The 17244-nt window shown below is 34.4% G+C and overlaps 3 protein-coding genes across 4 annotated transcripts in view; 1 reads left to right on the top strand and 2 right to left on the bottom strand.

Moving 5' to 3' along the window:
- The window catches only part of LOC125822871 (lysine-rich arabinogalactan protein 18-like), a 217815-nt gene that overhangs the window by 96199 nt on the left and 104372 nt on the right, over positions 1–17244 (bottom strand). The window lies entirely within an intron of this gene.
- LOC125822859 (transcription factor MYB44-like) lies at positions 5313–6634 on the top strand. Its single transcript, XM_049502314.1, has one exon. The coding sequence runs from the start codon at positions 5358–5360 to the stop codon at positions 6468–6470; it is 1113 nt and encodes a 370-aa protein (XP_049358271.1). The 5' UTR covers positions 5313–5357; the 3' UTR covers positions 6471–6634.
- Positions 7096–16316, bottom strand: LOC125822845 (probable cadmium/zinc-transporting ATPase HMA1, chloroplastic). The gene is made up of 13 exons (XM_049502301.1): positions 15702–16316; positions 15112–15262; positions 14854–15038; positions 13493–13639; positions 12144–12339; positions 11743–11855; positions 11151–11389; positions 10865–10970; positions 10424–10591; positions 8877–9093; positions 8109–8293; positions 7946–8032; positions 7096–7646 (listed from the first exon to the last, which is right to left on the bottom strand). The coding sequence occupies exons 1-13, from the start codon at positions 16185–16187 to the stop codon at positions 7470–7472; spliced, it is 2457 nt and encodes an 818-aa protein (XP_049358258.1). The 5' UTR covers positions 16188–16316; the 3' UTR covers positions 7096–7469.

The raw sequence follows: 17244 nt of genomic DNA, 5'->3' as shown, positions 1-17244 counted from the left end.
TTTATTTTTTGGCTTAAATTTGAATAATACGTATGGTAGGGCTTATTCGAGATTAACGTTTGGTTTTCATCACATTTACAGCTCAATTTCAAGAATTTTAATTAAGAATGAAATAATTATATTAGCGAGGGTAACGGTTTTTATTACACTGGTTTGGGGGAGGAAAAAAACCCGGTTTAAAGAAAAGTAATGAAGCTGATCGGATAGGAAGTTACGGTTTGTTGCCTGCCACGTCGCATATGCTAACGGTTACGAAAGGCGTTACAAAAGTACGATTTCCCATACTAGACTACTTTTCTTTTTGTTGCTTTTCCGTTTTTTCATTTAAACTCCCCATAAAAGTTGTTTGTCGCCAATAGGCCCCCCATTTAGAAAGGGTAATTTCATCGGTAAATGACTAGAAAATTAATAAAATTATAATATATTTTTATTTTAAAATAAATTAATCTTTTTTTCATTTTTAGTTAAAATATATTTAAGTTAAAAAGGTAAAAATATTTTTAAAGTTAAAATAACATAGAAAAACTATCATTTTGACTAAATTCTGATTAAATTTTCTGGCCAATTTTTTTTTCCAATTCCACCCTTTTTTTGTTACTCTATTCGTTACTTTTCTTTTATTCGTTCATTATTTTAAATTCATTTTTTATTTATTTATTAATTTAACATTTAAAAATAATTATATTTTCTTACTTAGAACTATTAATAATTAAATACTCTTTATATTATTTTAAAGATCTAATACTTCTAAACAACAATCAATATGAGTATTATGTAAAAATTATCATATTAATTATTGTCTTTTAAAAAATGTACAAAATGAAAAGTGAATAAAAGCAAGTGTTGAAATGAGTTAAGTGTCCCATTTCTTAGTAAGCGGTGATTTTAACTTAAAAACGCCATTTAAAAAAAGTTACTTAGTCCTATAAAATATAAGTATTTTATTAATTTACTTTTAATTGGATATTTTTCAAGAATTTTTTTAAATAATTTATTGGTTATGTAAAAGTCTATTCATTTAAATAACGATAAAATTGAATTAACAAATAAGTTTTTTTTATTTCAAGAAATATCACTTCTTTTGAAATGAAAAGAATATCATTTTTTAGTGCGAACAAAAGTAAAAGTACGAGTAAAGTTTATCAAGAAAGTTTAATGTTTATTATAATTTGATTAAAATGGCAAAAATAGAAGTTTATAGTTTGATCAAATTCAATAATTGGAGTCCAAATTTATCTGGATATAATTAAACCTTTTGGTATTTGCAAAAGACATTAATGAGAACATTGAGGATGCTCATCCAAAAATAAAATAAAATTTAGTTAACGAATGAATTGATTGCCTACCCGATACTAGTACCATATTTGAAATGGTACCTAAGTCCAAGGTCTCATTTTTGCTGGAATATGTTTTCAGAGTTGCTTTAGGAAACATTTTGAACCGTGTGAAAATAGAATTATTTTTTTACTTTTTGTTTTGAAATTAGTTTAATTATAAAATTTTATATTTGATTTGGAGTTGGATTTCAGATTGAAACAACGCTACAAATTTGTTTAATAACGGTATTTTTATGAATCCTAAAAAAACATTATCTTGTTTCATTTGCAAAAAATAGCCAGACATGTAATTTTATTTTTAGTTTTAACTTCATAAATTTCATATAATATGACAAATATATGAAATCTAAAAGGCCGAACGCCACTTCATGTTTATGGATAATTATAAGTAAGCAAAAAGCTTTTCTTCATCAAATGGAGGGGGAGAGAAAAGAATATGACCTTTGAATCTATCACTACTCTCAAAGCAAGCTTAATAGTGGTGAGAACTAAACAATTAATCTGATCATGCAAAAGACTCGACACTTTGTATACTTAAAGCTAACATCAAATAATCAAAGAATTATGATGAGTCTTACGATAATACTTGTTTAAAACGAAATATTGAGTCAAATTCAACAACAAAAAATATGTGAGGATTACTCAAAATCATATAACCTAAAGACATGTTGGAGACAAGCATGTGTTCAACTCAATGTTGACAGTATAATTAGATAGAGACTCAACAAAAATTGAAAATAAACCTTATTTCTATATACAATAAAGAATATAGTTTTAACATAACAAATTCAAAAATTACTTTATGAGGTAAAAATTATCGAAACTTTGGATCGTAGAACTCAATGTTGCAAATAAAAAAAAAATTGGGAAATTTAGTTATAGAAGAAGATAATGGGAAAAGGAGAGTACAACTCAACAGACATGTCAAACAGCTGGGCATTAGGTAGTAGGTACGACGTACGAGTAACAGAAACGGATACGCAGATCTTTTCCATTTATTAATTTGCTCTCTGTCCCCAACCCCCGCTCACTTGCCTGCTACTCCCTTCATTTCATATTAAATTAATTTTTAAGATATTTTACACCTTTTAAAAAAATTAGATTAAGACATAAATTAAATTTAGTTTTTCATTTTTATTCTTATTAATTATTGTTAAATTTATGATTAAAATAACTAAATATTAATTAATCACTAATTCCAATACTAACTAATGAAGGGTAAAATTAGAAGAACACTTTAAAAGTACTCTTGAAAATTAAACAATTAAGTTAATTTGAAAAATGAAAAAATACCTCAAAAATTAACTTAATATGGAATGGAGGGAGTATTATATATGGTAAATCTTTCAAAATCCAAATATGTTAAACTAATCCCGTTTGGATTGACTTAAACAAAAAGTGAAGTTAAAAATAAAAAATAAAATTTAAATGACTGTTAAGTCATTTTAAACTTATTATAAGGTATTTTTTTATATTTGTCAAACACATTCAGGGGATTTTTTTGTCCCATATTAATTAATCATATTTTTACGATGCATATGAAATCATTAGTTAAATTATTATTTTCTATTTTATTATTAACATACTTCTTGATAAATTTTCAATCAAATACAAATACTTTCAAAAAGAATTTACGGCAGGAATAATATAGAAAAAAATTATTCATTTTTAATCTAGTAAGTGGATAACTTATATAATATGACAATTTTGATACAGTTGTTATCAACTAATATGAGATGAAGAGAGTAATAATATTCCGTTTGAGTATTGACACTAAAATCTAGGGGGCCTCTATAATGGAGTAGTCATTTAAATAAAAGGAAAGTGGATGAGAAGGGAAGGAAGGTCCGTAGGAAAGTGAGTAGCGTTTTTTGGGATGCGTGTAGGAGAGCGTGGGTTACCTGATCCGTACAGGTAAGCTTTATGCGGAAACCACGGTTTCATGTACTTCTATAAACCAATTACTATTAGTAATATTTTCTGCTCCCTTCCGTCTCAAAATTATTTTACTTTCGTTTTCAAAGTAATTTAAAGGCTGCAAAAATCTTTGTTTTAAATGGGCTAAAAACATAATTATCGTAAATGGTATATGGGAAAAAAATAATATTTTTGGGATATTGGTGTTCCTGTCGTCCAAAAACTAGAGCATATATGACCTTCACTATAAAATAATAACAAATATGCAACCCAGTATTACTATAATTATGTTTCGAAGTTAATACTCTACTCTCTTTTCTTAAATGTTTGTTTAACAAAAAGAGTTTGTACACTTTTTTGAAAATATATTTCTTCTAGTGTAACGTGTTGGTATGAATAAATTGAGATCATCTTTTAAATTGTCAAAGTCATAATTTTCTAATTTACAAGTATATATTAATTGAAGTTGAGCAAAATATTACTTATCAATTTACCATACTTTAAGATATCGAAATTGAACTTCAAATAACCAAATCATATCAATTAAATTGATATGATAATGATATAATGGCTAAAAGAATCAAATATGGAAATTACAATACCATATCCTATCATGCTAACGCCTACCCCTAGTAAAGTACCGTAGTTTTGTAGAATTTATTTTACACGCAAATCAAATTAGTTATAATTAGAACAAAATATTTCCTCCTTCAAATTCATTATACTGGAGGTTGATTCAACATGAGATTTATAGTCCTTTTATCAATTTTGTGACTTTAAATTCGTCATGTCCATTTATATTGGTTAAAATAATTATTGTGAAACTAAATTACTAGAAAATATAATTTTTATGAATGATGAATAAAACATTTAACAGAAAATAGAACATTTTAACTACTCCTTTTTTTTTTTCTTGATAGATGAAAAATGAAATGAATTAAAATAAAGGAGAGGCGGTGACTGATGAACGGGTTATAGCAGGTCATGGTTGTGATAAGCGTTGAGACAAAAGCCGTTGGAGCTGCAATTAGAAATGATGGGATGTATGGTGTATATTCAAAGAAGTTGAAGGACTTAAAAAATAATATAAATAAAGAAGACAGGCTGGACTGACAGGATTGTAGTAATGATTCTCCTTCCGATTCGGCGACCGAACTTGTCGTTTTGTGCCAGGTCATCACGTCCGTGCGGCCGTTTCATTTTCAGGAGGTTGCATTACAAATACAAATAAATAAAAATGAAAAAAGGGAGTGGGTAGATAAATATCCCATCCCCATAAAATAAAAATAATAAAGTTTTATGCTCTCCAGCCTGTCAACTGCAACTTCTGCTTTCCTTTCAGTCAAAACTGATGGCCTCTTTCTTTCTCTTTTCAATCATCTCCTCAACCGTTACCCTAATCTCTCTCTTCCACTCAACCCCATACTTAAAATTAATCTTAAATTTAACTATGACTCATCATTTCAGTTACAACTTACTTCCTTTATTCAATAATTACTCCTATGCAATTAGATTAATTTAACTAATACATCTATCAGATTATTTAACATTTTTTTAATGACTGTGATGTTCGATTTATTTTTCCTAGTATGAAAAATAAACAACATGACAATACGTTATATTTATAAGTTTTTTTTCGTTTAGAACGAAACAAATTTTCTTTAGGTTCGTATGTGAGTGGAAAAGAGGAAAATGAAAATTTTAAAAAAGAAGAGTAATGCACACGCAGCTTATTATAGAAAAAAAAAAGAAAAAAAAAAAGAGGAGGAACAGTCTTGCTAAAACTGAAAACAGGACCCTACACCACTCCATCTGTTATTGTGTAAATCAGTGTATCTTTCTTTATGACGCGTGTCCCGTTTACAGCTGTATTCCATCTCTTATAATCAACCGCTTTCCCTATCTTCCCCTTTTTTATTTTAAATATTAATCGGTGCCCATAACGCTTACAACTCCTTTTCACTCACCGGCTTAACCGGTCATCCCTTTTTCCCCTTGTATTACCTTCTTCTCCTCTCTTCCATATATAAATCTCCTCTTCTTCACGTTTCCTCTTCTAAAAAATAAAAATTAAAAATATAGAGAGAAAAACAAAAACAAAAAATGGCGAGTTCTAAGAGAGATATGGATCGGGTTAAAGGTCCATGGAGCCCTGAAGAAGATGAGCTTTTACAGCAACTTGTTCAGAAACATGGCCCCAGAAATTGGTCTCTAATAAGCAAATCGATTCCGGGGAGATCCGGCAAATCTTGCCGGTTACGGTGGTGTAATCAGTTATCTCCACAGGTGGAGCATCGGGCTTTTACGCCTGAAGAAGACGAAACTATTATTCGGGCCCATGCCCGATTCGGTAACAAATGGGCTACTATAGCCCGACTTCTTAATGGGCGGACTGATAACGCTATTAAGAATCACTGGAACTCTACCTTGAAGAGGAAGTGTTCATCGCTTAGTGCCGATGAAGGGAACGAACTCGCCGATCAAATTTTTGAAAATCAGCAGCCGCCGTTGAAGAGATCTGTTAGTGCCGGATCCGCTATGCCGGTTTCGGGTTTTCATTTCAGTCCAGGTAGCCCATCGGGTTCGGATAGTGATTCGAGTCTTCATGTTACGTCGTCGTCTCAATCTCATGTGTTCAAGCCTGTTGCTAGAACCGGCGGCGTATTCCCGCCGTCGATTGATATCTCATCTCCGCCTGTTGATCCTCCCACCTCTCTAAGCCTTTCGCTTCCTGGTGTTGACTTGGCTGAGTTCTCTAATCGTTCGGCCGATTCGACTCAGTCGAAAAATCCTTTTCAGTTGCTGCTTCCACCGATGCAGATTCCCCCACCGCCACCACCGCCGCCGCCGCCGCCGCAGGCAACGACGGTTCCTTACGAACGAGTTTCTGCAATTCAACAGTCTCTTCAGAACCCTGATTTCGGGAAGAACGCAGGAGGAGGAGAACAGCCAGACAAGGTATTTGTGCCGTTTAGCCAGGAGTTGTTAGGGGTGATGCAGGAGATGATAAAGACGGAGGTGAGGAACTATATGATGGGAGTTGAACAAAAGCAGCAGTTTCAGCAGCAGCAGCATTATCAACAACCACCGCAGCAGTTTCAGCAACAAAACCATCAATTGCCAAGTGGTTTAGGGCTTGGATTGTGTATGCAACAAGCTTCTGATGGATTCAGGGATAGAGCTGCTAATCGCATGAGACTACGCAAATTCGATTAGTGAAACGGAGAAAGAAACCGCCTTTGTTTCATTCTCTCTTTGTTTTTAGGGCACATGTTGTTAGCTCTTTAAGCTTCAACTGTGGAATCGTCAAAAGAAGAAAATAGTTTTCGGTGGAGTATTGTACAGGGCGAGGGAGAGATTATAAAATCATGTTCCATTGATGGCAGAATTGCAAAGGCTGGGACTAATAAGAAAAAAAAAAAATACTAAAAGATATAAAAAAAGAAGAAGGCGTTTTGTTAATTTATATGCAGAGGCAGATTTAGGAACCAAGAAAAACTTAGCTTAAAGTAAATATGTTTTGAGAAAACATCTACCGCCAAAGCAAGGAAGGATTTGAATGAAGCAAAGTTTTTAACTTTATTATTTTCTTAAGTTATTTAGTATCTTTTTCCCTATTGAAATTTTGGGTGTTATAATTTGACCTGAATTGGAGAGGTACGGAACGTATGCACCAAAAAATTAGTTCAACTCTAATTTTTTACCAATAAAAAGATTAAGTTGATCATTCTTTCTTCGTTTTTAGTTCTGTGTAATATGTGAACACTAAAAAAGGCGTTCAGTTCAACTGCGTAATTATAACTGAAATTGAACAGTTGACCATGTTATTCGGATAGAAAGATAGGACCAGAAATCCGTTTTAAGGAAAACTTGTAGAATTGTTGTACACAAGACGAGAAAAATATCGTGTGATATATGGTTGTTCCCTAACGCCCTGCATTAAAATGCTATACTGGTGACTTCAACAGACCACTTATTTACAGTAAAATTTCAATACAGCCCTTATATAATGAAAAGTTTAGACTAGAAACATGGGACAGGAATATACACGACTGAATTGGGCTTCAAGCCTCAACCAGACGATCTACTTGATGAGGCAATTCAACATGCTAGGTGCAGTGTTCTTCACATCTTGAATCCTCGCTTTGTTCGACAAGAAGAAACTATTCATTCCGTCGCAACTGGGAGGTGAGCAGCTAAAGGGCAAGTCAATAATCACAAATGAGCTGCCTGAATGGTGCTAGGTAGTGTGCCATGCCTCAAAAACATAACTAGAGAACGCATTCTATCAATGATTTGTGAAATATCCTCCCTCCATGACCATGTTGGAGGGTTTAGCGCACGTACGGAATTGAGACAAACAAGAAGTGTGCCACCTTCATGCAAGAGCACCTGCAATGTGGACATACCAGCTTAGATGAATTTACTAAGGTAGCACCCCAAGCTAGGGAGGAAAACAGTCTCATTTTCCATAGCAGCAATTCTGCGGAAGACTGTTAATCCTAACTATTCTTTGTCCAAGAACAACAGGAATTGGACCATTAGATGTAAGAAAATTTTCACAATAGGTAAACTTGTGTTGCACCTAATAGCTGCTCATAGACTAACAGTAGCAAACTGGGCAGATATACTGATTGATTGAAACAAGATGGATAAATTTAAGGTGATAAATATCTGGAATAGAGTCATACCGTCAACCAGAGTGGTAGGAACCCCATAACTGATGTAAGAGATGCCATAATAATGCTACACAAAGCAAGTACTACATTTTGCTTGATCTGTAAGAATACGGGCCGAGTATCAGTTGCAAAAAGAAAAGATACATGTTGATTACAGAGAAGGAAAAGGAAATACCAAGGATGTTGTTTGGCGAGACTTTGCAACACAAAATGGGACACCAGAAATATTGTCTTGCAACAACAGTACATCAGCAACAGCTATGGCAGCAGCACTAGCTCGCTCAGCCAGTACAATACCAACAGTAGCTGCAGCAAGTGCTGGGGCATCATTGATGCCGTCGCCTACCATTATAAGGCCTCCTACTCAAAAAGTATAGTAATTGGTTAGCTAGGATGGAGGGGACACATGTATTACTGTGAAAAGTTCTAGTCGATTAGCATCTACTCAAGTTTTCACCCAATACATCCAAATTTCTGGGACCCTAAAGTTGAGAAAAATGAGAATTATGACTAGGATTATCCTATTTGTGACTTCTCCTGGTTGCCATGAACAGAATAACTCGGAAAGTATGTATCATTTCATCCAGTTTCACCTGTGATGTTTTAAAAATATACGTAAACTGTACGGCTTAAAAAGAGGCAAGCGATACCTCATTGCATGGAACCACCAGACACACAGATAGTTCCTGGTTCATAGAACATATATCAACTTTAAAGAAGCAGTCAGCCACAGTTGCCCAATCTATGTATTAATTTAATCTGATAAGTTTTTGATAAGTTGTTACTTAGCATGAGTACTAAGATGTGAATTAAATATGAACATGAACTAGTTAAGTGAAAAAGGTGTGGTTCCCAAATAACTTTTTTGTTTAGAATTTGGAAATTTAAATGGGTCTGAAAAACTTGAAACAAGGACCTCTCCTTGCCAGCTTTTGTGACTCACCTGTATCCCTTGAGATGCTTGTAACATGATAAAGTTTATCCTCTGGCTTTAGGCTGCAGTTAACTTCTTTGATGCCCACTGTTTTAGCAACTCTCCTTGCACTTGCCTCATGGTCACCAGTTAACATTATGACACGAAGTTTAGCTTGATTCTGCAATGTCTGTACGACATCTAGAACTCCAGGTCGAGGTTTATCCTCAAAGTGAAAAAGAGTTACCTGGTACCAACACAAAGTCAGCAAAGTAAGCGCACTAGGCATTGAGAGAGAAATTTCTAACAAGAGAAGTATTAGATATTTCTACATAAGAACTCTTAAAATCCAGTAAGCCGACATTTGATTTGATTGCAAAGACATCTCAATACCCAATTATTAGGGAAATGTTGTTTCATTATTTAGAAGCCTTGATATCTTAATGCTTAAAAGTTAAACAGGTTAGCTTCTGGCTCCAACACACAGCTTTTTATATATTTTCCACTTTTTGATTCAGCTGCTTTCTTCCATTTTATGATTTTTCTCATACTAATTTCCAATTTTGTATAAGAAATCTAGGAAATACACCAAGTAAAATAAGAAGTATCGAGTAGGAGACGAGTATGAGAAAAGTGCTAATGGGAGACAAGTTTACATGGGAGATGTGTATCAAAGGTAGAGCCAGGATTTGATGTCTCTGGATTCGGGATTCTGGTTCTTTTAAGTTACTGGGTTCTAAATTGATAAATTGTACATATCCAAGACAAAAACAAAGTTTGGACCAAAGTTACAGGTTCGAGCGAACCCGTAACCAACACATTGGCTCCGTCCCTGTGGGTTATCCACTCAACTGAGGCCAGTCTTTGGGTGCTTAGCCTGTGCTTCATGGAGTCAATCTCTCCTTTGGTTCCACTAGGCTATATGGGATATTGCTGGAATTGTTTTACTGCTTCATACTTTTGTCATGTGATCATTCAAATGCACAACCATATTTACTCCAGAAAGTGCACAAAAATGGAAAGCAGGATCGAGTATACTTAACATAGCAAGCATTATTAATACAAGCAAGAAAATCCTTTACTCTTACAAGAAGTGTATTTAATAGTTTTTCCAATTCAATTTTATGTGCATTATAGAGTTGCTGCTGTTCAGTTTTCATCTTCTGACAGTTTTTCATTCCAAGGTTAATTTATAACTAGTTGCTGTAAATTTCAGGGTGTATTTGAGAGAAATTTGTGGTCAAATAGATATACTAATCCCAAAGACGCCTTTCCACAAAATTTTAGTCCAACGTTTGTTCCATCTATATAAATGGGATAAACTAGTGTAGAATTCATCACTATATGCTACAGAATCACAACCCACCAAATACATGTGTCACCCCAACTGTCCTTTTAAAATTAACATGCTAAGGATCATTTTGATTCTGACAAATGAATGGTAATATCAAATCATCCTGTAACGGTATGAAGTACAAGTAGCTTATTGCATCCAATTAAAAGAAACTGAGAAAATGAAAACCCTCAAAAGCTAATGTAGATTTCTGAATTCTTAATACTCATAGGTAACAACTGACCTTTTGATTATTAACCGAGAGAGCAGCACGGACAAAATCAACTCCATGAGATGACGTGCTTACTGCCTCCTCAACTCTTCTTGATTCATCTTCAGAGTCGCAAAGTGAGGTGATGTATTCCACAGAACCAAGAAAAGCTTTCCATGGTTTACCACCTCCTAGTCGTGGCTACAGATACAGGAAACAATTAAGTTTTTTCAAATTGAATAAAGTAATAGCAAATTTTAAGTTAAGAAGGAAAGCTGGGCACAGATAAAAAGAAAGGAGTGTGACCTTCTCAAAAGAATTGCAGAATGCAGATAACAGAAATATGAAATATCAATAGGCCCATGTGGTGTTCATCTATATTGTTTGCTTAAAGTTTCGAACAATTAATGAAACGAAAAAAGTAATGAATGGAGAAAATTAGAACTAATAGTGAGCAGATACGAAAAAGAATACCTCAAAGCTCGATAATGTTGCAATTATGCCTCTACCAGGTAAATTCTCAAAACTTTCAACTGAAATTGAAGGAAGGTCTTTGCCTGTGCTATGATCTACAACAGCTCTGCATGAATGAAGAAGCAAAGAGGATTAGACTCACTAAAAGGTAACACTACATAATCGTAACATTAGAAAGGTGTAGGCGAGCATTGAAGATTCATGTATACAGAGACATATCAAACAAATAAGCAGATAAATGAGATCACGAATAAATAAATATATAGAGGCTAATCATTCATAACACCTTCCAATTGGGTGAGTTGTACCCCTCTCCATTGCAGCTGCAACAGCAAGTGCTTCTTTCTCACAACTGGGGTTACAACAAGAAGCAAATCCTTTTCCAACACTCTTAGCATGTCCATGTATCGGTTCAATTGCTTTGCACATGAACTCCCCTGTTGTCAATGTACCAGTTTTGTCAAATGCAATACTATGGCATGAAGCCAAGGCATCAAGCACCTGTCCACCTTTAAGCAATATGCCCTAAAAAGAAAATTCACCGCATCACAACCTGTGAACAGAAATGGCTGAGCCTGAAACAACATATGATAATATCACTCTGCTCAGATCCTGGTAATAACATTTATAATAATGAAAATATTATGAGAATTATACAGGTTACCATAATAAGAACAATATTTAGAAACGATGCTGCTCAGAACTGCCAGTAACATTTATAATAGTATATGATGAGTAAAATTCAAACATACTGCATGACTATGATGAGGTATTATACAAGTTTGCCATAATTAGGAAAATATTGAAAGAAAGACCGGTGAAAAGGATTTGACACCACAAGGTTAATTAGTAGACTGTCTTCCAATTTGGAAAGATACCCTTTTTGCACAAGCACTGATGGCAGTTGCGTAAGCCAATGGCGCCACAGCTAATGCACAAGGTGATGCAGCTACCATGAGGCCCAATGCTCGGTAAATTGATCCTCTGCAAGCTGGAAAAAAGAATGAAAAGAAAACACCAGGTAACTAATCGGTACAGAGATAATATGATGAAATGGATACATCCATATAGAAACATCCTGCTTACAAATCATAAAAATAAGTTCTACTTGATAGTAGGTAACAGTTCTTTTAACCCATTTAACACCTAAAAACATATGTATTAAAATCCCCCCTTCTTCATTGGAATGTCTGTCTAGTAATGCAAGAAAGACTGATGCAGATAGCAACAACTAAACACAAATAAAGAAGTATATGCAAAATAAGACTTCTAAAAGTACCTGTAGTACTAAAGAAAGGCCATTTGAAAAGGAATGGACCAAGAAAAGCAACTGCTAGAGATAACAACACAACTGCTTTACTGTACTGCTCGCCAAACTTATCAAGCCATCTTTGGAGTCTTGGTTTACTTAGCTGAGCCTCTTCTGTCAGCTGCACAATTCTGCTAAGCATGGACTCTTTCCATGTCTTCTTTGCCTATAAAAAAAAATAAAGGTCACAAAAGACTTAAGCAGACCAATTAAACTGGGTGGTTTTCAAATAACAGTGCTCTAGTTCAAAACCCCTTAATTAACTGTTTAACATTGTTTATTAAAATAGGACCTTAACTATGAGGTACCCACTTCATGGTGCGACTCTGAAGTCGCATCTTGGATAAGTTTTCAAACTTTTGGGACTGAAAAAATCTTATGGTTCTAGATAATAGTCGCCTTGTTGATTTAGGGAGTCTAGAGTGACATCCCTTTGGATTTCCAAATCTGGCAGTTCTAGAATCTATTTAATCAAGGAAGTCGCTTAATGGATAATCAGTTTAAAACTCACTTATCCATTTAAAACTTTATATCATAATGCACAATAATTCCTTATTGCAGCAATTCCTACTCCATCCCTCGTATTCAAGCTTCTCTCAGGACATGGGAAGAAATGGATGTCTGGTATACAAGTTCATCAGACACATGTCACAACCTTCATTATGGAATTTCTCCGAGGGAAGATAGCAAACACCATTTTTTATCTGAATACTCCACAACTGAAATTATCCCTAAATGTTGTAAAATAAGTTATTAGCAGTAGAACCCCGGTACCCTACCTCTCTTGCATTATCTTGCAATGATTTTTCCAAAACTAACCACCCACATAGTCAAAAAGTGTCCAAGGCCTATTGTTTAGTAATGCATAAGCTATTACAGACCTCAAGCTACTTTTCAGAAATTAACTAACTAGGCAAACTAGTTTCTATATCACAGGCACAAGATAAAGGAACTACTCTTCTTCTTCTTATTTTTCTTCTCTATCTCTCTCTTTTTATAAATCATTCTGATAGAGTGACAGTGGACTCAGGATTATGCAAAAAACATGGAGCAGAATGTAAATGTAAAAGGCTAGTCCGCAATAGAGGCAAAGAATAAACACAAAGAAATATTTTAATCAAAACAACAGAATCGTCTGACAATTTTTGTGGGAAATTCTAAGATAGACAAATCCCTCTCTTCCCCCAAAGAAAAGGGGAAAATAAGAGATATTTGTCTTCTTTTAGTTCAATCTTGGCTACAACCTGATAATTTTCTGAACTTGTTTAAACTTAAATCAATTCAAAGCAATCCAACTAATGAAATATTGAAGGGCATACCTTCACTATCAACATACCGTCCAGGTTTCGCGCACCTCCTGGAATATTGTCCCCCTCTTTCTTATCTAAAGGTTTGACTTCACCCGTCAAATGTTCAATAGTAATTGTTGATCTACCTCGGGAAACTTCACAGTCCACTGGTACTGACTGATCAAAGCAACAGGAAGAGTAAGACAATTATAGAAGCTGACCATAATAAAAGGGTTGGAGCACAAAATGTAATAATGTACAATTAAAAATCCAGAATTATGGGAACCAGATACTAATCGTATGAACAAAATTTGATCATGGAAAAAAACATAATTAACTTTTTCCATGATTGAAATAGAAAGAATGCTTCAAACAGTAGAAAAATAAAATATATATATATATATATTAGGGAGTGGTCTTTCCCTGCTTAGAGTCAGTATGAGACAAAGTAACTAATGATCCCCTCCAAGTTTGAAATTACGAACCTAGATGTTGCAATCTCTGAGTTCAACAGGAGTTAGTCCTTAGATTCTTATAATTCCAGCTGCCAAGTCATTCTTATATATTGATGTTAACTTTGAGAATAAAATCAACTTTTTATTACCTTCCAAGGTTTAACTATTGGTATGTCTAGTATAGATAATAGATGATTGGGTGACTATTGTAGAGAACTATGTTTTACCGTATGCTCTCTATGTATTGGCATGCTGCTCATATATGGGAATTTCCCTAACATCAATAAAACTATTTACCGTATCACAAAAAATTATTGGTATGTCTTGTATTGCAAATCATAGAAGTCGTCAAATCAGACATATTGAGAACTTGGAATCCTACATAAGATACTTAACTCAGTGCTATTTATTCTGTCACTTCATCAGCCCAAATAGAAAGTGCAAGCTATACAAACAATCTACGATCTAAGTTTTCGTAGGAATAAATTGCACAGATGTGAACATAACATCTAGGGAGTTGTTGGGTATGAAGGAAAATGCTTTCCTAGAAAATGTTTTCTTGGGAAACAAGTGAATTTCTTACTTATTAAGCAAAAAAAAAATTATTTCAAGAGCATTGATATATCAAAACACTATGGAGGTGGATGGGGGGGGGGGAGTGGGGGTTCAAGGTGGTGGGTGGGTGGGACGGTCAGCGGGTGGGAGGTGACAACGTTCGGTGGGTGGAGAAGAGACACTGAACTTTGAATGTCACTTATGGACTTGTTTTCCCTACTTTTATTAGGGAAGTCATTTTACTCATTTTTAAGGAACTTGTTTTCCTCCATACCAAACACATCCCTAATGTAAAATATCATATTTAACCCAAAAGAAAGAGACAGATAAAATAGAAGAGTTTTTAACACAACTAAACCGAAAAGAAGAGAGGATACAGACCTCACCAGCTTTAACCAATATAAATGAGCCAACTTCCAGGTCACTCACAGGAACTTCAATATATGACAAGTCAGTGAAACTAGGCAAAGTTTGATTGTCTACGTGCAGCACAAGAGCAAATTCTGGATGGTTTTCTTTTAATTCCTTTACATCACCCTTGGAGCGACTCGTGAAATACTCTTCAGCTGCACAAACAAATATATATAAGATAAAAAAGTTCCAAGTCCTCCAGAGGACATTCCCAAACTTTTTACTTACCTATATGAGCTAAATTGAACATTGCAAGAAGCAAGCCACCTTCCAATACGTTCCCCATAAAAACTGATGCAAAAGCTGCGAGAGCCATCAGTACATGAATATTGATTTTACCACCAGTAATGTCCACTAATGCATCAAGTGATGCTGAGACCTGACAATAAGGTGAAATTTTAATTATAGCACTAGCTGAAGGAATTATAATGTTTCAACTTAAGAGAAGACATAGTAATTGTGACTATATTATGCATGGATTTACACATTGATATTCACAACATCATACGACACCATTGAAGAGAGATCCCGAGGACTTAAAAGATCCAAAGTTCATACTTCTCAAATGTAGGGTACTTGACACCTTATAATCAGTACTAATTCTGTATTTCAATCTACTCGCTAAAATTTGAGACTAACAGATTAGACTTATGAATTTAAATCACAACTCTCCTACTTAATTAATCTCATTATAAGCATTTGAAATTCGAGTATCTCCATAGTCAAATTGTTCAATCAAACAAGTCAATTGTACAGTATAACTGAAAGCATTTGTGATTGCAAAATAATGAACAGCGAAAAGAGAGAAGATCTAATACCCCAACGAGAGGAAAGGCAATGAGAGCGAAAATACGCTGGAGAGGCAGTACAGCGGGCTTGGGAAGAAAGTAAGGGCAAACAGCAGCAGCAATAAACAAAACCGCTGAGCAACAGCAAAGCTCTAAATTCTCTCTCAAGTAATTCGCCAACTGGGTCCACCTGATAGCATTTGCAAACTTGAGAAATACCTCCTGAAATTTCGTGAGCTTCCCGTCGCCTTCGTCATGACCATGGTGGTGGTGATGATGATTGTGATGATCATGACTATGGTCATGGTGATGATGATGATGGTGACTGTGAGAGGAACAGCTGCAAGCAGAACAGAGGATGCGTCCACGGAACTGAGCGGAGCTCCGAATGGGAACTGAAGATTTGGGTTTCAATGAAGAGAGCAAGAGATTCCGGTTGACTTTGAGTCTCCTTGTAGATTTGTAGATTGAACAATTGATCCCTGCGAAGGAAGTTGAAAGACGCAGAGCTTCCATTTTTTGCCGAATATTTTTACTGAAAATGCATTTTTTGTTCCCTTCTCTCTCTCTCTCTCTCTCAATAATAATGGGGCAAATTGCAATTGAGGAGTGTGGCTATTGTTGTATCATCTACACAACACTATGTGCTCACTTGGGCTATGGTCTAGTCATGGATTACTTGTCAAGATTTTGTGCTTTCAAGGACTCCTTTGACAATTTTGGGTTAGCGAAGCACGTTTTTGTCTATTCTCATAGTAGTAGAGTTAGATGTCCGTCAAAAATAGTTTCCTTATCTTCTTGGAATAGTGATAAAATTTACATACACTCACCTATTCAAACCTCACTTATGAATTTTCACAAAATATGTTGTTTTTATCAATCTTTCTCATTTTACATCCCACCAAAGGAGATCTCTAACGCATTGACCAAGGGTGCACATTTATATGTTAAATATAAGGATATAAAATTTTAAAAAATTGATGGAAAAATATAGTAGTAGTAATAGTTAAGAAACTATTCAAGAGTGTCGTATTCAAATTTGAAAATATTGGTTCTACAATCACTGCTAATTGCTATCTCAGTGAGCTTTATTTAAAACTTAATATTTCTCTTTACATAAATCCACAACAAGCATTTTGAAATTAAAATCCAAATTACCTTTCAGTCTTATACGATGTGAAGAAAAGGGGAAAGAAATGAAGTAATAAGTATACCAAAAATTGGAGACATAATGTAACAAAAAGGTAGGTGAGTCCAAATGCAACCAATTAATTGCAAGTTATAAAGCCAACCAAATTCTCGGGGTTACTAAATGGGCTTTGGACATTAAAAAAAAATGAAAATTAAAAATAAACAATATTTGAAAAAAAGTTAAAAGATGGTATTTGAAAACTTAGGTTGCAATTAGAACATGAATACAATTTGGAAAAATATTGAACTTTTGTGAGTGATTTGGAGTGAAAAATGTGAAAACGGAATAAGAAATTTTTGAATTCTAGAAAATTGCAACAATGCAACCCAAACATGATTCTGGACAAAAAGTGAATTATTCACGGCCAGCCGGCTCCCAAGT

The sequence above is a fragment of the Solanum verrucosum genome, unplaced genomic scaffold (assembly GCF_900185275.1).
Source record: "Solanum verrucosum unplaced genomic scaffold, falcon-dt-bn FXZP01000103.1, whole genome shotgun sequence".
NCBI classification, from domain to species: domain Eukaryota; kingdom Viridiplantae; phylum Streptophyta; class Magnoliopsida; order Solanales; family Solanaceae; genus Solanum; species Solanum verrucosum.
Note: the sequence above shows the minus strand (reverse complement) of the source record. Positions and strands in the feature narration are given on the sequence as shown.

Excerpts from the sequence above, each read along its gene's own strand:
- LOC125822845 (XM_049502301.1), bottom strand. The coding sequence starts at position 16,187 with ATGGAAGCTCTGCGTCTTTCAACTTCCTTCGCAGGGATCAATTGTTCA. Across the intron at positions 12,340-13,492 it reads ACGGTATGTTGATAGTGAAG|GCAAAGAAGACATGGAAAGA; the intron begins GTATGCCCTTCA and ends TTTTTTTTATAG. Across the intron at positions 7,647-7,945 it reads TCCTACCACTCTGGTTGACG|GTGCTCTTGCATGAAGGTGG; the intron begins GTATGACTCTAT and ends TCCACATTGCAG.
- LOC125822859 (XM_049502314.1), top strand. The coding sequence starts at position 5,358 with ATGGCGAGTTCTAAGAGAGATATGGATCGGGTTAAAGGTCCATGGAGC.